General features: G+C 43.4%; 2 protein-coding genes across 3 annotated transcripts; one reads left to right on the top strand and one right to left on the bottom strand.

Moving 5' to 3' along the window:
• The first annotated feature begins 413 nt into the window (after window positions 1-413).
• E2F5 (E2F transcription factor 5) lies at window positions 414-16,293 on the top strand. 2 transcript variants are annotated; one of them, XM_030507601.1, is made up of 9 exons: window positions 414-691; window positions 6,645-6,754; window positions 8,000-8,161; window positions 9,429-9,472; window positions 10,917-10,981; window positions 12,580-12,847; window positions 13,570-13,770; window positions 14,165-14,206; window positions 15,559-16,293. In XM_030507601.1, exons 1-9 carry the CDS (start codon window positions 563-565, stop codon window positions 15,666-15,668), a joined length of 1,131 nt encoding a protein of 376 aa, XP_030363461.1. In that variant the 5' UTR covers window positions 414-562; the 3' UTR covers window positions 15,669-16,293. The 2 variants fall into 2 exon arrangements, with proteins under 2 accessions (XP_030363461.1, XP_030363452.1); XM_030507592.1 differs by having other exon boundaries at window positions 469-691; window positions 8,000-8,162; window positions 9,430-9,472; window positions 14,576-16,293.
• RBIS (ribosomal biogenesis factor) lies at window positions 15,829-20,811 on the bottom strand. Its single transcript, XM_030507614.1, has 3 exons — window positions 20,584-20,811; window positions 17,762-17,878; window positions 15,829-16,417 (listed from the first exon to the last, which is right to left on the bottom strand). Exons 1-3 carry the CDS (start codon window positions 20,710-20,712, stop codon window positions 16,349-16,351), a joined length of 315 nt encoding a protein of 104 aa, XP_030363474.1. The 5' UTR covers window positions 20,713-20,811; the 3' UTR covers window positions 15,829-16,348.
• Window positions 20,812-21,107: the final 296 nt, after the last annotated feature.

The following is a 21,107-nucleotide window of genomic DNA, read 5'->3' as shown; positions in this document are numbered from 1 at the left end:
TTGGACACCAGTGTGAGGGACTGAGTAAGCACCTGAAATTCCCAGTGCCTCTCACCAGCCCACAGTGCCTGTGCCTGGCCTGCGGAGATGCGAGAACACAGTTTCTAATGAATCTCAGTGGGTTTATACTAAAAGCAAACGGTGGAGTAACGAAGAGCTGCCGTGAAGGGGAGAGGCAGGCCTGCGGGGCACAGCGGGCACTCGGCGCGCCCGGGCGCTCCCCTGCCCGGCACTCCCGGCTGGCGGCCGCGGGCAGAACAGCACCGGCCTCCCGGGGGGACGGGCCCTGGAGCGGGCCCCCCTGCCCCACGGCCGCAGCCCCGATGGGCGGGCACGGCCCGTTCCCCTCCGGCAGCCCCGAGGGGCGGGCACGGCCCGTTCCCCTCCGGCAGCCCCTCGCCCCCCGCAGCCGAAACATGCCGGTGTCCAGGCAACGGCGGTGGCGTCACTTCCTGCGGCACCGCCCCTCCCGCCGCAGCCGTCGGGTCGCGGCTCCGTTCCGGGCTCGGGCCGTTGCAGCGGTCCGGACACGTGGCGCGGCGGTGCGGCCCGGCAGGGTGGCATGGCCGCAGCGGCCGAGGCGGCAGGCGGCAGCAGCAGCAGCCGCCACGAGAAGAGCCTGGGGCTGCTGACCACCAAGTTCGTGTCGCTGCTGCAGGAGGCCAAGGACGGCGTGCTGGACCTCAAAGCGGTGCGAGGGCGGGGCGGCGTGGCGCGGGGCCTGCCCGCGGCGGGGGGACGGCACACGGACCCGCCGCTGTCGGCCGGGCCGGGCCGGACGGGGCCGGACCGGACTAAGCCTAGCAGGGCCAAGCCTAGCCGGGCCAGGCCGCCCGATCCCTCCTTCCCTTCCTCCCCGGGACGGCGGGGGGTGCCCGGTGATGGCTGACAGCTGCCGCGGACGGCTAAAATAGGCGTTTCGCCTCTTCTAAAGAGGGTAAAATGGATCCCGTGCATAAAATGTAGCTGTTTTATTGTTTAATTAGATTTTACTCTCTTGCTTTGCTCTCTGCACTGACTCAGTGTACGGGCCATTATTTAAAACTGTTCCTCATCAGCCCTCCTCGATGCCCTTTCAGCAAGGGAGAACAATGTTGAAAAACAGACCATAGCCTTTTTTAGTACTTTTTAAATATATATAAACCATATATACTATATATAAAAGTTGCATAATTGGCAGGGTGGGTGGCAGATCGTCATCACCCATTTCTGCAGCCGGCCGCCTCTGAGGTGTGAAGGGTTGGGCAGCAGGAGGACTTCCCAGGTGAAATCCTGGGACAGCCCCAAACCTATGCCAGGTCCCTGCTGGTGGAGGGGCTGGGGCTCTGCTCAGGCCCCCCCCCCGCGCCCCGGAGCTGTCGGGACATGCAGTGCATCGAGGCGAAAGTATGTTTTGTCTGGCTGGTTCAGGTCCTCAGCGAAGTGCTGAGGGGTAAGCCAGGTGAAATAAGAGGCAGAATTGGCGCTTTGGTTGCTTGAAGTCCTTTGTGGAAAACTGGCCTTTTTCGTTTGTTTTCAATGGGCTCCAGGAGGGGAATGGTGTTCCCTGGGCTTTTCTGTGCATCCCTGTGCAGAGAGAAAGCAGATCAGTGATGTTATTATGGCTAGTGCAACTTCAGAGTGCACTGAGAAGGACACTGATAGGTTTTGTATTCCTCTTCTAGTTATGCTGTGGTGTGGGCAAGTAGATTAACTTCTTCGTATTTAACTGCGTCATTCTTTAGTAAAACAGAACTTAGCTGTCCACATCTCGGGGACTGTTGTGCAGCTTTCTGTTGCGTGCTGTGAGCTGTTCCAGGTCAGTTTGAGAAGCAAAACAGGCTCAATTTGTAAGACATCAGCCAAAAAAGCTTAACTTAAAAAGCAAAAAAGAGTGGATTTGAACAATGGAGTTGGGCTGTGTAGAGGGATGGGATGACATTTCTCATTCCCTTTTGTGAGGAAGGTGTACCCCCAGAGGGAATGGAGGGTTTGATAGAGAAAAGTGGGCATTGCAACAAGTCATAGGCGTTTCTGCTCAAGACTGGTTTCTGATTCACAGGACACTGTTTGTTGGAAGTAAATACTACAGTGCATAAATCGTTGGTACTTTCATAAACAATGAGTCAGAACATGCATTTCTGTAATCGGTATTTCTCATAAATAAGCTGCGTATCTAAGGAAAAATGAGAACCAGCATGTATGTTATAATGGTGCGCTCAGGGAACTGAAGAACAGGATGGTCTTGAAATGGGACAGTGTTCCAAAATGCTTTATGCAGTGAACGTCTTCAGGTGTCTCCCTGTGGACAGCTATTGTTGTGCTGCTGATGTGTATTTCTGCAGCAAAACGAGCAGGGCATTATAAAGAAAATACAACTCAGAAACATGAAGTGTACTTCTAGCACTGTGATTTAGCAATTGAGAATGAAAAGCTGTTCTGTAGGACATTTCCTGGACAACTTTGGATACATCTATAATTACAGTTCTGTAGGAGAATACTTTGGGGCACATGTGCTGAGTCACTGTGAAGCAGAAGCGATGTATCATCCTATACATGGGCATTGTTCCTCGCTTTAGGTGCAGGGAGCCCTGCAAGTTCTCTGTGATGAACTTGTTTTGGAAATGTTTTAGTGCTGGACACTTCTCTGCTCACATCTGACAAATTGTGGGAGTGAAAATGAGGATTTTCTTTCTATGAAATTTTAACTTTACAGTGGTTACTTTAAAATGAAAGAGCTATTCTCAAATAGTGGCATTAACTGCCCCTGGTAACCCTGTATAAAGAAATCTAATTACGGGAATAAGCTTAAAACATTAAGGGATGATACAGAAGGGAAAGAAAACAAAGCTCCTATATGCAGCAACCCACGAATTGCAGGGAAGAGAGAAAAAGAGCAAGATGAGTGAATAACAGATAAGCCACCTGAAATGATGCCCAAAACATTATGTATTTCTTCTCTTCAGTTAGCATACAATTACTTCTGCCTTGATTTTGTGAGCAGGCTTGGTTTCTAGCAGAATGCCATCCCTGCTGTGCTGATGGTTAAGTAGCGTTCCTGATCACCAGTGCAAAACATCAGGTACTTGAAAATCTACTTGTTTGCTACTACCTTTAGAAATGCATTGATCAGGTGCAGATAACTGCCTTAGATTGCGCTATTCCAGAGAAGAAGAAAAAGCCCATCTAAGTTCCCTTAACCTTTACGCATGTAGTGATACTCAGTACTTTCACATACATATTGCCAAGTATGCCTTTCAGTTTAAAACTCCTGCCAAACTGTTGACAGTCCTCTTGGGTAGAAGAAGATGTCACCTGTTAATGGGCACAGTCCAGAAGATGCAGGACCTCTTTCCTTTGACACATGAAGAGCAAGTAGGCGTTGCTGGCCCTTCTGCTTTGTTAAGCTTCTCCTTAATGACTGCCACAGTGCTCTAGCGAATTCCTCTGCTCTTCCGAGTGAACGCATTGAATGTGCAGCTGATGATTCCCGCTGCCTTTTGTCAGCTCCCAGGGAGCAAAGAAATTGTTGTGTGAGTGTGCAACCAAACTCACCGTTATCCTTTCTCTGGTTGGTGGTTTTATTTCTGGGCAGGGTTTTGTGTGTGTGCACGCCTGCAGCTGAAACTGCTGACCAGCATGTTTTCCGTATTCCAGAAGTTGCATGATGTGCATGCACACAGAACTGAAGCCCCATGCTTAGATGTTTTTCTTCCAGTTCTGAACCTGTCTGTGAGACACTCATAGTGCTTGTCTTGGATACATACTTAATCAAAGGAATGACTAGAATGCAGCAGCTTTACATGAAAGAGATTTTATGAAAGAACTCCAAATACGATGTTTCAGAGGAGGGACTGTGGAAGCTACGTCTAACCAGGTTAGCAGAGCCATTGTGGTAGATGTCCTTTCTTGTCTCTTTCTTGTGCTGCTGGATCAGCTTCAGCTGTTTGACATAGGCTGAGAAATTATGAGTTTTGAAAAGTATGTTTGACAACAGATTTGTCTCTGGAGGCTGTTCTGATTATTGAAGTCATTAGTGTGTGGTTTGTGTGGAGAAACTGAGTGCCTGAACTTAATTTCTAGCCATGTGCCTAGCGGAAGGTGTCACACTGGTAACTACTAGAGTGTCAAGGAGGAACTTTTCAATTGTTTTTTAAAGTATCTGTGAAATGCCCTGTAAGATTTTGAAAAGGTAATTAATTAGGTTAGAAAACCAACACCAGAAAGCTAGTGAATGTCTGGATTCAACTTCCCAGACTGGCCCCAGTTTGACTTCTTTGTTGGATTTCTTGTTTTAGGTAGTTGGATTTTGTGGTTGTGATTGAATTGTATACAGGGCTAGTCAAGCCAAATACATATGTAACTGTGGTGTTCATTTGCTCAGTCAGTAACCTGAGGTACTGGAGCCTAGTTTGCAGCAATGGTGTATCTCCATTGCTGTTAACGGGAGCTGTGCTTTGGACATATGAAATGCAGTACCATTTAGAGTACTGAGATTACTCCAGTGTTGAAATATCTGAAGTTGGGCACCCAAAATTAATAACTTCCAAAAAAAAAAAAAAAAAAAAAATTCTTTGACTTTGGTATCATAGCTACAAATTTATGTACATTGGTATCTGTTACTGCCAGCACAGTTTGAAAATATGTTAAGGGTAGTAAAGCATTTACATACTGTACAGTGGGCCTTTTGGAATATCTCAAGAGATAATGCAGCCTATCTCCAGAGCAGTTTCTTCATCATTCAAAATGAGTGGTAGTCTTAAGCCCTAGGTGCATATGCAAAGCAATGAGAAAAAAAGCAGAAAGTTGAGTAGCAGCTGATTAAGTGCATGCTGTCCATTCCTTGTACTGAGTGCAGACAGCTTGTAGAAATTGTGCCTCTGAAGTCACTGAGAGATACGGGGTGTTGATTAAACATTGCATAGGTGGCATCAATTTTGTCAGTTCCTAGAATCTTGAAGGCTTCTCTTGCAGTTATTGTAAGCAGCATGTATGTATATGCATGCAGCAAAAATAGCAGGTTAAGATAGCAGGCACATACCTGCTGATGCAAGTGACCGAAGAGCCCATTTCCTTGGAGAGAACTAAAGTGTGTGCCTTATATGTATTTGTATGTATTTTGTTTTGTTAGATAGGAAAAGATTTTGAGACTGCTACAGAACACCATACAAAAGAGAACTGTTGATATCAGTATCAGTAGAAATACTGTTTAGTAGGTACATCACTGTCAAGGAGAAAGAGCAGTGTTTGTACTTCACTGATATAAGAGTTGGGTTTTTTTTTTTAATCTCCATTCTTCCTTAATTTTTTCATTTTGATTTTACTTCACTAGCAAAAATAAAAGATAACTACTACTAAGTTCTAGTAATTAACTTTCTAGTAGGAAAATGTTATTTCTTTGGGAGATTGGCGAGTTTGTTTATGGTTCAGCAAATACTGTAAAAGGAGTTATGCGGACTTTGCTGTAAAATGGATTTGGTTTTCCTTCCTATTTGTGATTGTCTCAGGTTGTACTCTTCATATAAGTTATTTTATTAAAAGTATTAATTCAATAGAACGTCGGGCAAACTGAAATAAATCATTATGTGCCTATAGTGGAAATCAGTTGGCTTTACTCATTAGTTCCAATTTGGAATGCAGAAGTCTTTGCCAGCTATCCTTCTCTTTATTTTTCTCCTTGATTTTCTTTTAATCTGCTTAATACATATAATCCCTTGTAATCATTGTATCTGAGTTTCCTGAGTTGGTGCAGAATCAGGCTTCTCTTTGCTTTTTCTCCTTTTAGCTAATATTCTTTGAACTTGAGCTGCTTCACAGCATCAAAGAGCTGAGTGTGTGGAAGGCACAACTAGCTCAAATTTGCTTATTTTATCTTAAGTCTTTGCATCAGGTACATAAAAGTCACCCTGGAGAGAATTACAGTATGAAGCAGACTGTTTCCTCTGCCTGACACTCTGCTTTGCTTGCAGTGAAGAGCTCTGGCAGCATGCAGACACACAGCATAGTTAGCTGTAACATAAAAGTGATAGTTTGCCCTTGGCGAGCATCCCTGTGATCTGTACCAAGGTCCTGGTGGCTGTGAAACAGCTCTTGGCACTCGATATGACAGACCGAGTGAGCCCAAGTATGCTGCAAGGTAAATTTGTGCAGTGAAATGTTAGATGCTAGCTTGAAGTACTGGAGCTCTCCTTCAGCCGCCTTGTAAAACTACAGCCCTGTCATTTCATATCCTGGAACGGTTTAGTCTTAAGAAAGACTGCAGTACTTCCAGTGTCGTCAGAAGGAATGATAAACTTAATACATTGGCTTCGGAGGTTTGCTCTGCTGCAGGGTGTTGCTGTCTGCCTTCCCTACTCTGTCCTACCTTCCAAAAAGAGCAGTGCAAGCTCCTCCATGCAGTTGAATAGCATGTGCTCCAGATACCAGAGTTTTTGCAACCCACATAAACTCCTTTCTTTCAAGGGTAGGCCTGCTGGCCTTCAAAGAGGTGACTCCTCTCAGCGTGCTTTGTAGCACTACATGCAAAACTTTGAATTCAAGATTGAGCTCTTGAACTGAACCTTCTCACTTCAGAATGACATTAGTGGGCATTTTTCCAAGAGAATGGCTTAACTGTCTTTTGCCCTCAGCATGCAAGTTACTGATATTTGTTCTTCTCTTGACAGGCTGCTGATACCCTTGCTGTGAGGCAGAAGAGAAGGATCTATGATATCACCAACGTTTTGGAGGGAATTGATCTCATTGAGAAGAAGTCAAAAAACAGCATTCAGTGGAAGTAAGCCACGACAATCTTGCAAATCTTCACATGTTCGAGAGCCACAAAAATTGCCTTTTTCTACTTTCTCTGACTAGATATGACACCGTAAAATTAATGTTATGCTCATCAATCAGCAATACAACATTTTAGAATTACAGCAAAGGTGCAAATGAACTTTAATTGTCTTCCCTTTAACTTGCATCTTTGATACATAAAATCAAGTTTAAAGCGTACAAAAGAGAAACTTTCAGAAAAACTTGTAGTGCTACTTTATAGCTGGCACTTGTAATTGAGTAAATTTACTATAGGTGAATCTGAGAGGGGTATTGGGACACACTGTCTCCACTTACCTACCCTCCTGTAGCCCGTGCCTGTTTTTTCTTGGGTCATGGAAGGTGAAAGCTCAAGCTAAGAGTTGGAGGTAAAGGAGAAAGGGCCTGCAAACCAGCTCCAATGCAGGAAAAAATTACATTCCAAAAGAAAATAAATTTCAGTTAAGGGGAATTCTAAATTTGATCTGATTTTTTTCTGTTAAAGCACTGCTGGGAGGGTAAACACACATTTCCTTCTGTCCTGGGTTCAGCTGTAGCAGTTATTTTTCTCCATCTTAGTAGCTGGTGCAGTGCTGTGTTTTTGACTTTCAGCCTGGGAACAATGCTGATAACACCGATGTTTTTAGTTGTTGCTAAGTAATGTTTACTCCGATCAAGGACTTTTCAGTCTCATGCTCTGCCAGTGAGGAGGGGCACAAGAAGCCAGGAGGAAGCAGAGACAGGACACCTGACCCAAACTGGCCAAAGGGGTATTCCATACCACAGCACGTCATGCCCAGTATATAAACCGGGGGGAGTTAACCGGAAGGCCCAGATTGCTGCTCGGGTCGGGCTGGGTATCGGTTGGCGGGTGGTGAGCGATTGTATTCCCTCCCCTTGTTATTCCCTTATCATTATTATTATTGGTGGTAGCAGCAGTGGTTTTGTATTATACCTTAGTTACTGGACTGTTCTTATCTCAACCTGTGGGAGTTCAGTTACATTCTTCTGATTCTCCTCCCCATCCCTCTGGGAGTGGGGAGAGGAAGAAAGGGGAGAGTGAGCGAGCGGCTGCGTGGTTCTGAGTTACTGGCTGGGCTTAAACCACGACACCTTCGTATTGAATATTAGTGGATTTTCAAAATGTTGAAAGCAGTGTTAAGGAATTGTCTTTGTGTGCTTGCTTTAGATTTTTCACTTGTGGTTTCATGAACCCTTATACCTTTTTAAGAGGAGTAGGTGCTGGCTGCAATACAAAAGAAGTCATAGACAGGCTGAGGTATCTGGAAGCTGAAATTGAAGATCTAGAGCTAAAAGAAAAAGAATTGGATCAGCAGAAACTGTGGCTTCAGCAAAGTATCAAGAATGTCATGGATGATTCTACAAACAACCAATATCCTTTTAAATTAATTCTGTGCATTGTGGAACTAGAGTTAAAGCAACAGTTAAAGCATAGGTAATGGATAAGGTATAATGAAGTCCATTTTATCTGGAAGCAAGGAAAGACAAATACTTTTTTCAGGGTTTTGTTCAAAAAGAAAGAAAAATACGAATCTTATTTACATGGCTTTTTAACTTCTGTGACTGTATGATCGGTAACCTGAATAAAATTTAGCACATACATATGTGTGTGTATATATATGTATATGGTAGTAATTTTTAAGTCCATAGTATAATCCCAGTGTTTTATTTAAAATGAATTGTAATGCTTTTCAGCACTTGAATTTATACTTTCATAACAGTGCTTTACATAACTCTTTTTTTTTTTTTTTTTTTGTGTTGCTTCCTTCTTGTGAAAAGATTAATCTATCACCCAAAGATAAATTGAGTTGAAAAAGTCCTGAAGCTTGTTGGGTTTGAAACAAGAAAAAATTCAGCATGTAAATACCCCATGAGCAGAGAGTTCCAGCTTCGTTGCTTGTAACCATGTGTTTAGCTGTCTTGCAAGATACTAGCAAAATAGGCACCTGAGATTGGAAGCAGGAAAGTGCCCTTCTTAACTATAGCACAGTGACAAGTACTTTTGAGTCGCTCTACAGAAACTGTTCCTGTAAAATGGATCTTGTAGCAAAAGAGATGGAAGTTAGATGTTAGGAGAAACTTTCATTTGGGAGAGCTAGCACTGGAATTGACCCCCCAGGGAGGTGGTGGAATATCTGTCTCTGGAGATTTTCCACAAGAGGGGAGGCAAATGTCTGTTTGGAATGTCTTTAACAATTGATCCTACCTTGAGGCAGGGAAATGAGATGGCAGATTCTCTCTCAAGTCCCCTCTGGCAGCATTTTTGTGTGATTCTGGGAAGTCCTGTTATGTACTTGAATTCTGTAGTGTCAAGTTAGTGAGGTAGATGGTATTCTTCCAAACAAGATTTTACATGTTCTCCTTTTTTAGAAGAATCTCTTCTCATTCACCCTACACAACTTTTTTCTTTTTGTATTTTTTTTACAGATACTGACTTTTTTTTTTTTTTGTCCCTTAAAAGACAGAACTCTGCTATTTTTAACTAGCCATTCTGAAAGCAAAAAATCATGTCTTGACTAGACCTCTGAGTAACAGCAATAAGTTTATAGGTTAGGCTGAGCATGGACAAACTTCTTTTAGGTGGCAACAAATACTAGTTTCGTGTAGCTTTAAGAAAAATGTTCCTTGACATAAATTACGTTCTCATATGTCACCCATGAAGATATCTGCAACTGCTTCAATGGTAAGTTGCTGCTAGGCTGTATTTCTTAAAGTGAGGGATTTCCTGACTTTCCTTCTGAAAACTAACTTGCTGATTAACCTGCTTTTTCCCTGAAAGTATTTTGAATTTAGAAGTACCTAATAGTGATCAGTACTAAGTAGATGTTTCTCTTGATGTTCATGACTAGCATGTTCTAGCATTTTCTAGTTGTAGTCACAGACTGTACGTAGTGGAAGCTCAGCTGGTTTTGAAGTAGCGGTTTCAGATGTCTTTTTCTGTATTCATGCTTCGCAGCAGCTTGTCTCAGGCCATTAGTGGAACCAGGGACAGGACATGCTGGTCCAGCACACCAGAAAGACCAGGCAGGTCCAAATTTCATAACATTTTCTGGTGGCCACCATGGCCAAAGGGAGTTTCTGATGATGCTCAGTGATGAAGTTCAGTGATGGGGCATTGCTACTAAATCAAAAGGATTCCTTCTGAACAGGAGGTTTGAAGAAGTTGCCAAGAATTTCTGACAGGAGTTACTTCCTTTGAGATCCTCTCTTGATCCTGGGGCACCCAAGGGAAGGTTGCTGTTCAGCCTCCAGCTAGGCTCAGAACATCTCCTCTTTGCCACAGGGAAGAAGGGCTTGTTTTTGAATAAAAATGCAAGATTAGACAACTACTGCAGAGTTTAACAAAAATGAGCTGTTACTAAAAAGAGTTAGTCATTACAAAACGTGGAGGCACTTAGTACACCGGTCACATAGTACTTCTGTAAGTGTCTCTTAGGAAGCAGAGAAAGAAAAGCATTATTCCAAGTTATGGACAAAGGGGAAATGACATGCAAGTAGGAGAATGACCTGCAGTGCAAGGCAGGTAGTGCCAGTGCTGTTGATGTAATTGTGATCTCCTGACTTTAACCACCATGTTTTAGTGTGCTTTGTAAGCCACAGGTGAGCTTGGTAGCCAGCTGATATATCCCAGTTGTATGTGCAGCAGAAGCTGTGAGCTTAGATGCTTGGAAGTGCTGGCACTGAAGACAATCATTAATACCTTTTCTTCCTTCTATTAAATCTCTCTGTACTACCACCACTCTTCAAAGCCATGAAGTGAGCTGGACCAGAGAGCTGGTTTAGCTGAAAAAGGAGCTCGTTAAATATTTTCACCTCGCTTTACATATACAACTAGGAGATCTGGGGACATTAACAAACAGGTAAAGGAAGTGGTAAACCTTGTACTGCTAGGAGAAAAGATTCTTGCAACTGTGGTTTAAGTATTGGAACTTTGTGATTTGTATTATGCAAAGTACTTGGACCTTACAAAGATTATGCAGGTCCCACAACAAGTTTATTTAAGCTATAATTATGCAGTATTACAAGTGGCCTTGAAGAATTACCGTATCTCATTTGAGTGGATAGCATGCAAGACTTATGGAAAATATGCACACTTAACCCTTTCTTAAATATTGCTATTTAACCAGGAGACACACTTCTAGCAATTCAAGCACCTTGTGGTACACAGTTAGAAGTACCTATACCCGAAATGGTATGTACTGGTTTCTTGTTTACCTAAGTGTTCCGGAGGGACAGTGGAAAAGAAGAGCTACGTTAGAGCAGAGGATTTATCTCTGTCTGTGTGCAAGAGGGGAAAAAAATAAAAATTAAGATTGTTTCAGTTGTGAAGGGAGACGCCAGGTGGGGAAAAGTGGGTTTTATACACCTAGATAGACTAACAGAAATTCCATCTTGTATTAAAACCAGGATATAATAGTGGGCTTCTTTGTCCTCGGTTCTTCTCTCTTGCTTTTAAATGTTGCAACTTTCCAAATTAGGCGTAATTGTCATGAATTGCCTTAAGAAGTTATTAGCAGTGACTTTTATGTGTCAAATTTCTCTGTATTGTTAAAACAGAACTCTTATGAAAAAGCCATTTAGATTTAGCAGTAGGTTTAGTTTAGGTTTAGTTTAGATTTAGTTTATGTTTAGTCTCATGGTACTAGACTGGATAAACAAACTACAGTCTCACTTTAGCTTAAAGGCATAAATGGGTGAGATTAGGTCAAATTGCTTACCTCTGTCCATCTTTAATTTTTTTTTGTTGCATGTATAAAGCATGATAGCCACTATGCTTGTAGAAGGCTAAAATTCACCTGAGAAGTTTGACAAGCCTGTTTTAGTAAAAGCATCCAAAGCTAGAACAATTAAGCTGATCAGTGATACTGTCTTCATCCATCTCTGCTGAAATCAGTTCAGGCAATGGTAAGGTTCTCTGTGAGACCAAAGTTATCAGCTGTGGTGTTTTTTCTTTTGGGTTTTTTTTGGCTTTTTGTTGAGAACTAAACCAGCTGATCTTAGTCTTGGTCACCAAATTCAATGGCTTTTGCTTTGGTTCCCCTTCTCCAAGGCTCCTTTCCCACTTTTCTCATCCTCATTTTCTCTAGAACATATGTGCTGAAAAACGATTTGCTGAATGAGCCGCTGTGGAGTCGGTGGTCTCACTGAGGCTGTGCTAGAGGAAGCTAGTCCTAGCTGTGTTGCTTCAGTAACTTGCCCAAAAGAAAGCCTGGCAAATCAGCTAAGAAATTGTTTCTACTGACTCATGATCCTGTGTTCACTCAGTCTGGGTGAGATAACCAGCTGTTTTAGGATGCTTGGTCCCAACCAGCATCATTCTGAAGCTCCATTTAAAAGGAAGAAACATAAATGTACAGAAATCATTGTTTATCATTGCTGTTACTGGTAAGATGTAGCCCTGCTATAAGTCTCATGTAAACAGAATTCAGTATTTCATTAAGCACTTAATAGAATTGTATGTTTGTGTTCTCTGCAGCTGTGTTCTGGTCAGGTAAATACATTACAGGTTTGTAATCTGGTTTGTGTTTTGTTTTCTGATAGATCAGATGTATTAGTTTTAATTAATTTTTTTTCCCCGGAGCATGACTTGGTAATTTTTTGCCAATTCTGAGCTCTTCCTGGTGATGTAACTAGAAGAGCACTGTGTTTATCTTCTGCATCAGTTTGAGAATTCTGTTCAAACTTCTTCGTTACTTTCTGTGGGAAGTAACTCTATGCAGTTACTGTTACGTTTTGTAAAGTTAAGAGTTCTCAAGGAATAGTAACTTTCACAATATACCACCTTTACAGGGACAGAATGGACAGAAAAAATACCAGATCAATCTTAAAAGTAGTTCAGGACCTATCCATGTGCTGCTTATAAATAAAGAATCGAGCTTCTCCAAGCCCATGGTGTTTCCAGTTCCTCCACCTGATGACCTCGCACAGCCCCCATCACCGCCTGCAGCTCCAGCAGCTCCGCTTAAACCTGCTGCAGCTCCTGAGAATCCACCAGAACAACATGACCTGAACCAAGCACAAGAGTTACCACAAGCATCTGTTGTGGACACGCCATCAGGTGGGTCCAGGGCTTTTCCTACCTCACATGGGTGGGGAGGGGGGAGGAACTGGAGGGAAAGGAGAAAAAGGTGCTAGATGAAGGAAAAGATCAAGAATTTGCATAACGTAGCAGCTGTCTGTTAAACTACCCCAAGGGCTTACTAAGAGCTCTGAGGAGGTTACAGAGAAGCCTCTTCCTCTTCTGTCTGGTGAAACAGATTCTTCCCTCGTAGCTTATCATCTTATACCAAACAGGTTTTGGATGTGATCCTGTTAATTATTCTGAGGTGCTTCTCCAGAATGCAGTATGGAAGGAAATTGCCAACCTCTGACGGAGGATATGATTTGAACATGTACCTTTTAATGAGACAGATTATACAGGCACCAGTTCCAGCTTTTGTGCCACAAGGTCACTTCCATTCTTCCACATAGCCACAGTGAGAGACTGTCTGAATATCAGGTATATTTTTCATAATAATAGGAGGGTAATAGGAAAAGATTTAAGAAAATGCTGTCAGTGTCACAGCCTGCATTTCTGATGGGTCCTGATTAACCTTTATTTATTAACCTTCAATTAAATAGCAATTAATTAATCTCTGCCTGTGACTTTGGAAGGGGGAGACTTCTCCCTCCTCATCCCAGACATTTGCCATGTTTGCCTCAAAAGACAAAGCTGTGTGCAGGCGTTCTGTCTTCCCTTTTACCGTAACAGATTCATAATGTGCCTGTCTGTCTTTGCAGACAGCAGCACAGAGCAGAACAGTGCAACCCCAGCAGCTCCTTACTCCAGCCTTCCAGAGTCGGTGTTGTACTCCAGCCTTGCAGGCGATGTCGCCCAAGCTACAGCTGGTTCTAACGACTACCAGGGCTTGTTGCCCCTGGATGTTAACTGTATTCTCAAGGCAAACTCATTCGACTTAGCAAAGATGGAAGAGCCCACAGGTAGGAAGCAGCAGTTACTGTTTAAATGTTTTTATTAGTTTCCTAAGCCTTTCTTTGTGACCAAGTTACCAATGAGTTACACAGTGGAAATAACAGGCCTCTGTTTATCTCCTAGTAATGAAGCCACTGAGCCAGCCCTGAGTAGCAAACTCATTTTCAGCAAAGTACCTTTCTCTGCCACCAAATAAGTTTCATGTTGTGCACAGCTCTAGGGCTGAAAGGCATCAGTGGAAGAAATGTATTGGGGAAAAACTGAGGGATACAAAGATGAATACTTTTTACATATTGCCACAGCTGCTACACAGCACGAGCCATACTTGGACTTTGCAATTCAGTGTTTTCATGCAGAGAGTACGTACTGACTTCCATAAACGCATGCTCCTGTCTTTCACAGGGATTGGTGGGGATCTTATTGATGAACTCATGTCTTCTGACGGTAAGTATTTAGCATCTTTTCTAATAATCACAAGTGGCAGCATGGGTTTTGTGTGAAGAGCACTCTTAGTAGGTGTTAAATCTGATGCCAAGAGTCAGTATGATACTACTTCTTTCCCCTGTAATGCCTCCTCTATCTTTCGTCATTCTTGTCTTTGCTCCCCTTTCCATTCCCTGCAACAGTGTTTTTTAACAAACAAAACAGTTGGTTTTTAACAATCAAAATGTGAAAGTCTTAATCCAGCAAGCACTTGCATGCATGAGTAACCCACCAGTCCTTAATTCAGGAACAAGGAAAGAACAGGCTGATGACTAGAGTGCTGCCTTAAAAAAAAAAAAATAGATCTGGTTTAATTCTGTTCTGCTTAAGGCTTCCTGCAGGTGCTTTAAGTAAACATTTTGGAACATACTGACATGCCTGCATTCAGACTAGTAGAGAGCAGCTGTGGTACCCATTTCTGCTCTTGCACCTTGGTGGCTGTACGAGTGCAGAACTGAACAACAGCTAGTGAGTTCATGTGCTCCCTGCCTCTCTGCTCCATCTCACTGAGGTGCCAAGCAAAGAGGTGAACTCGGTTGGCATTGTTCCTCTTGCCCTCTGCTATGTAAGCAGCCTCTGCTTACCTGCCTTTCAAGCAGACAACCTCAGGGCTTATCCAGAAAGAACCATGTAATTATAAGATCTGAGGGGCAAGATGGGATTATGCGAATGTGCTAATATATGGCTAAAATGGACATAGTCTTTGCTTATAGAGCAGGTACAGCATGCCCAGCTCCTCTGCGCTAGGTTAGTGCTCCCTGAGATGCAGCATGAGGGCTGGGGTTTCTCTTCTTGCATTCCCTCCCCAAAGATGGCTTCAAGTCCATGCTTGAAATGCAGTGCACAGAGAAACTGCTAGCTGCAAGCCTCCTTTTTTTTTTTTTCCTGTAAAACAGGGATAATTATAACTTACTTAAAATGATAAATACTTGAAGGCTGATATAGGCGATACTTTAAGAAGGTGAAGGAATATAAACGTGAATGATGGCTTTCACATGAAAGTTTCAAAAGCTACTCAGGAACTCCTTTGCTGCAGAAGGAGAAATTAAGTCCATGTTCCACAGATATCACTCAATTCCAGGAAATTCACTTGAAATACTAAGCAAAACACATCAACATGTCACTGCCTTAGTTTGAATGAAGGCAGTACAGGTATTCACAGTATGTATCTTAGCATGCTTGTCAGATTATCAAGACTATTTTAATTATTAAGACTAACCCTGATACTGGTCATGACAAACATACTGAATTATGAGATAGGGCTGATATTCCAAAAGTGTTTTAACTTAAACTAAACTATTCCTGCTTTACAGTTTTTCCTCTCTTACGACTCTCTCCTACTCCCGGAGATGACTACAACTTTAACCTGGATGATAATGAAGGAGTCTGTGATCTCTTTGATGTGCAGATACTAAATTATTAGCTATTGTGTCAACCAGACTACTTATCTACCTCTAACTACTTATCTACATTCTAGACTTCTTCATAACCTAAGTATTTGAATAATGAATGTATAACTTCTTAGTTCACTGACTCTGGGAGTATATTTCCTTTTGCTTCCTTTAACTACTTCACAAAACAGATTTAACAACGAGAAAAAGGGGCTTTTATCAAAAATTCTGGCACGTTTTTTCACCTGTGTGTCCTTTGTGTAATCCAATTATTTGGAGTTTTCTTCAGTAAGAAAAGTGAACATGTTTTGTAGCCTTCTGATCATTTTCAAAAATGATTAGGCTTCTTGCTCACAGTTAACAGCGTTTTCTTTGAAGCTTTACTGCCTAGAAACTTTCTATATCTTAACCTTTCAAACAATTTTGAAGCTTTCACTGCCAAGCTGAAAAGTGAAGGACATCAACTCGAGTTATGCTAAATTGTTTCAGTGAACCAATTTTGTGAAGTGCCTTCTGTTTTAGCACTTTAAGTTTCTCACACTGACTTCTGACATTCCACTTTCCTAGATGATAGGAAAGGTCTGTTTGTAGTTTGTATTAAAAGTGTGCCAATACTTGTATATTAACAAGATTTTTTAATAAAATTGTACAAACAAAGCTATGAGTATTTGTGATCTTCATTTCTTGCAAACCCTTCATTGTCCATTATGCATCACAACTGAGATAATAGGCTTGTGGCAGCATCCACGTTTACTGGTTCCTCTTCCACATTTGTGGAAACCTGAAAAAAAAAACAAGTTTTGGTTTAAAGTAGAAAGCAATTTCTTTTTACTGTGTTTGGGAAAAAAAACCCACTAATAATACCTGTTGTCTAGAATATTAGTCTGTCTTTATATATTTAATTTAGGCTAGTATTGCAGTCATAATTCAATAATTTGGAGGAAACCAGGATTCACTAAACTTGACACAGCAGCAGCCAATACTTCATGCTGCAGGAGAAAGACAAAACATCATGCCAGTAATGTAATATACATGGCCAAATGGAAACAGGCTCAGCTTTTAGCTCAGAAGTGCTCTTGACAACACTCTTGCAACTTTAGAGAAAATACTATTACAGCCCGAGCGATCAAATTCAGTGTTATGTCACGTACAGCCCTACGGGCACAGGAGCAGTGGTATAGTCTGAATTCCTGACCGCATGCAGTAACAAGCGAGCAGGGACAGGGCCACTGGCACCAACTGCCTTGAAACACTTGCTCAGCCTTGTCCTGTGCTGGCAGCACTGTCACTTATGTTTACTTTTTCCCCGCAGTCTCTCCTTAAGGTATTTGACACTAGTTGTGTCGCTCCCAGCCATACAGAAACTTGATCACCCCAGGCACCGTAAATAACACTCAACTCATGTCTACTTCTCACAACAGCCAGATGGATTCATCTGTACCTCATCCCGGCCCACCGCTTTCTCTCTCCCCCAAACCATGCCCAGACCATCAGAGTCACGTACAGAGGAGCCTGTCAGCAATTAAATCCTGTGAATTATTTCTTGAACAAGACTGCATGTAGCCCTGTTTAAAGGACTAGACAAGGGAAGACAAGTGAAACACTGTCTTAAGTGCCACAGGCAAGAGCTCTAGTACAGAAATGGCTCTTTCAGGTGTTGATACTTCTGATGAGGGAATATGAAGGCTTAGGAATTGGGAACAGAGAGTGGCAGAGCTGTTTGGTTCAAAGCACTATCGGGTGCTTCAGGTAGGGAACAACAAGGTTTATCCTTACTTTCTGTGTCTAGTCATGTTGTGAAGTAAGTCTCAAAACAAGGGGCTGCAGCTGGAGTTAACTTTAAAAAAAATCAATTAAAAAACAGAACATAATTTAAAAATATGTTTTTGGAAGCATGCTCCAGCTTGGCTACCCACCCTCTTCTCTCTTTACTTTGGTAGTTATATAGCACCTGAATATGCTAACCAGATTTCAACATTACCACACCACTGAAATTAATAAAGCTGGGCTTACAGCTTTAAAGCAACTGCATGAATTGCCTGCAGTCTCAAGAACCAGAATATAGTGCTTTGAATATGTACGTTCTTTTCATTTCTCTCCTCAGACTTTTACAAAGGGAAATTACCTGATGACTCTTCTCAGGTTCTGCTGCTGTGCCTTTTGATATCTGCTGTATTTCTTTCTGGACTTCAGCAAATGCTTTATTTATTGTGTTAACTTTCTCAGCATTCTTAATGTTTATCTGGGAAGAAAAAAAATACATTGGTATTTTTAACAGAAATTCCACTGACATGTGAAACTCCACCATTTTTGTACAACTATTACACAGCAAGTCTTAAACATGTATCTTCCAAAATTACTTTTTAGTAGGTTTATCTGTTACGCAATTATATCATGTAGTCATGTACTACTAATGTTCTAATAAGCTGAAAATTATGAAAGCAGTTAAACTTGTTCTATTGGAAACGGAGCCCATAGTGATCCAGAAACAGGACACCGAGAAAACAAAAGCCAGGGTGCAGACAGGCCCTGTGATGCCACCCTCGGCTCCTCTTAGCTGGACTGGAGTTCCAGGAAAGGTTCCTTCCTTCATTTGTGTGCTGGCTTGACCCTGGCTGGATGCCAGGTGCCCACCACAGCCACAGTGTCACTCCCCTCCTCAGCTGGGCAGGGGAGAGAATATATAATGAAAGGCTTGTGGGTCAAGATAAGGACAGGGAGAGATCACTCACCAGTTACCATCACAGGCAAAACAGAGTCGACTTGGGGAAAAAAATATTTATTAATTTATTACATTGCAAATACATCTTCAGGCAACCCCATATTTCAGGATACCTACTGCTGTTCCAAAGGCTATCCCTGTAATTTACCTTTCAGCAATTTACACAGGCAGAAGCAAGCCGTGAATGGTGACACGTATCCATTTTGCTTTCAAAGCTTTCTCAATTTCAGAGCATGTATTCAATTCCAGTAATTCCATTTATTCTGAGTGACCAAAAGAACCAGTAGTAAGAAAGCAGGGGCAAGAGGCTGATAAAACAAGCCTACTCAGGTTAGCATTGCAATTCATAATAAACTGGAGTCTGACTCAAGAAATACAGACTTGGCTCCTAGCTCAGACCAGTGGATGGGACTGCGGGCAACATGATTTACAAAGATCTCAGGTTGCCCATCAGGGCTTGTTACTGTTTTCCAGCTTCACAGAAGTGCTGAAACAATCCAGTCAGTTTTAATACCTGATATCTGCAGCTACTCTGGCAGGACTCCTCCACAGAAAGAGGCTCTATAGCTAACCAGTGTATCTGTATCAAAAGTTGTCTGAAGTTACAATGGGCTTTTATCTATTAAAGAAGAAACCTATTTTAACAAATTTTTCTGAGCATCTTCCTATACTAGTTAATGATAAGTAAATCCCCGAAGGCTTAATGAATTAAAGAATACAGCTTCAAACACACAGAATAAAATTTTACTCCTAATAAGCTACTGACTTTTCATGAATATGTTTTTTAAACCTGTTTCTCCCTTTATTATACAGAACCTGTAGACTAAGTGGAGATGTGATGCCATCAACATGAAATTGTTTATTTCCAAAGTTTGTTACATTCCAGTCTGTCTACCACATGAATTTGTCAGGTGGCTTTAGCTTACAGGAGAAAACATTAAAGGGTCTTTTTTCAGGGCTGCTGTTTAACTTGGTTTGCCCAGCACACTGCCACTGAATCTAATGGGAACAATAAGCCACTAACTTTCTGCTTATATTATCAGATGCCCTTCCAGAAGCAGCAGCTGAACTCTCAGCAGATCACACAGCTCAGGCTGGAGGCAGTTTCTGAGAAGCATATACTGTATAATCACTTGCCAGTTACCAAGAGGAAAACTCCTGCTTAGCTCATCCCCCGTCCCTCTTCCCCTGCATTGCTCCGAGCCACATGGCCCACTCTCTCATTCCTCCGTGCTGTGGTGCTCCCCAGCATCGAAAATGGCAGAGTATTATTTTTGCTTGTTTACTTTTGCATTGCTTGAGTGTGTTAAATCAGCTCACAGAAGGGTCTGCAGAGCATCACAGCCCATGTAAGGTGTAAGGACGTGGCAAAGAACTAAGACTAAAGCATATGGCAGTGCGTGCTCATAGATTTCTTAACTACATCCCCTGACATGGTTTTACGTGACACCTGAGACAAACAGGTACTGGATCAGAAAAGGCTCTGTCCTTTCTGGTTCCCCCCTTCCCCCCCCATTTCTCTTGACACTCATTCATAATGAAGTTTGTCCACCTCACCAATCCAGCACAGAAAAACACAAAATGCCTTTTTAGTTGCTTTTGCTGCTGATTCAGCAAGTTGAATCGCCTAGTACATGATAAGCTCCAGAGCCAGCATCAAGGAGAGCCGTGGGAGCAGCACCCAAAGCCTAGTGAAAGGCGCTGGTGTCAGGAATGTGACAGAAAGGAGCAGGAAGGACTCTCCTTAGCAGTTACCTGTGCCTGGTGGTTTGGATCAAGCCATTTTGGTGCAGCGTACCCTGAATTACACCTTCAGTGCCGCTGCAAGTAAACATAACCTCACTGTACTTCAGCACCCTATTCCCTAGGGCACACTGAGATGCTATCGGATACCTTCCAAATGACACCCCCCACTCAAGGAGAACAGCTTGAAGTCTTATGTGGCAGAAGCTTGCAGGAGATGAGCCACATAAAGCTTCTGTGCTTCTCTGCTTGAAGACTGGATGATTTTAAGCTCCTTTCCAACGCTAGCTATTCTACGATGGCATCCACACATAAACCTCGTTTCCAGGTGCGAACGGCGTACTCCGCGGCCCAGAGGAGCTCGGTCCATAACCGGCTCTGCCAGTCAGACACCAGCGCTCCCTCCGCCCCGCAGGACAGGCCACAGCGGAGGAAGGGCCGCACGGGCCCGGCCCCGCGGCAAACCCCCCCGCGCCGCTCACCTGCTTCAGCCGGGAGGTGACGGGCCGCGCCCTGCCCTTGCCTTTGCCCTTGGCCTTGGCGGCGGCGGCGCTGCGAGCGATGCGGAACACGTTGCCCGCCTTGGCCGCCTGCGACCGGCTCTTCCCCATGGCGGCGGCACCGCGCGGGCGGGCGGGCGGCGGAAGTCACTGCCGCGCGCCGGGGAGGCCGCCAATCCCCACCCACCCGCAGCGCTGTCATTGCGCGGCGGGGACGCCAGGGGGCGCTGCGCCACCCCGTCCCACCTGCGTGTGCCTCGGACCCGCGGCGGCGGCGACGCGTCCCTGGCTCCGTTCGTGTCCCCATTCCTTCTCCGTCCCTTCCCTGTCCCCACGTGTGTTCCCCGGCTGCCGCGCCGGTCCTTGCCCCGTCACTGCAGCCCGCCGAGCTAAACCGGCGGTGCCAAAGCACGTGCCTGACGTTCCCGGCAACGCGGGGTTTAAAAAGAGAGAGTAAAAAATTCGGGTGGGTTGTGGGAAACTTTTTGTCTTACGCGCCCTGTCTG

This window comes from Strigops habroptila, chromosome 1 (assembly GCF_004027225.2).
Source record: "Strigops habroptila isolate Jane chromosome 1, bStrHab1.2.pri, whole genome shotgun sequence".
Lineage (NCBI taxonomy): Eukaryota > Metazoa > Chordata > Aves > Psittaciformes > Psittacidae > Strigops > Strigops habroptila.
This window is presented reverse-complemented; position numbering and strand designations above follow the sequence as displayed.

Coding starts and splice junctions, on each gene's coding strand:
- E2F5 (XM_030507601.1), top strand. CDS start 563: ATGGCCGCAGCGGCCGAGGCGGCAGGCGGCAGCAGCAGCAGCCGCCAC. Junction 8,162..9,428: donor GATGATTCTACAAACAACCA/ATATCCTTTTAA, acceptor GACATAAATTAC/GTTCTCATATGTCACCCATG. Junction 9,473..10,916: donor TATCTGCAACTGCTTCAATG/GTAAGTTGCTGC, acceptor CTATTTAACCAG/GAGACACACTTCTAGCAATT.
- RBIS (XM_030507614.1), bottom strand. CDS start 20,712: ATGGGGAAGAGCCGGTCGCAGGCGGCCAAGGCGGGCAACGTGTTCCGC. Junction 17,879..20,583: donor TCACCTCCCGGCTGAAGCAG/GTGAGCGGCGCG, acceptor TTTTCTTCCCAG/ATAAACATTAAGAATGCTGA. Junction 16,418..17,761: donor AACCTGAGAAGAGTCATCAG/GTAATTTCCCTT, acceptor TTTTTTTTTCAG/GTTTCCACAAATGTGGAAGA.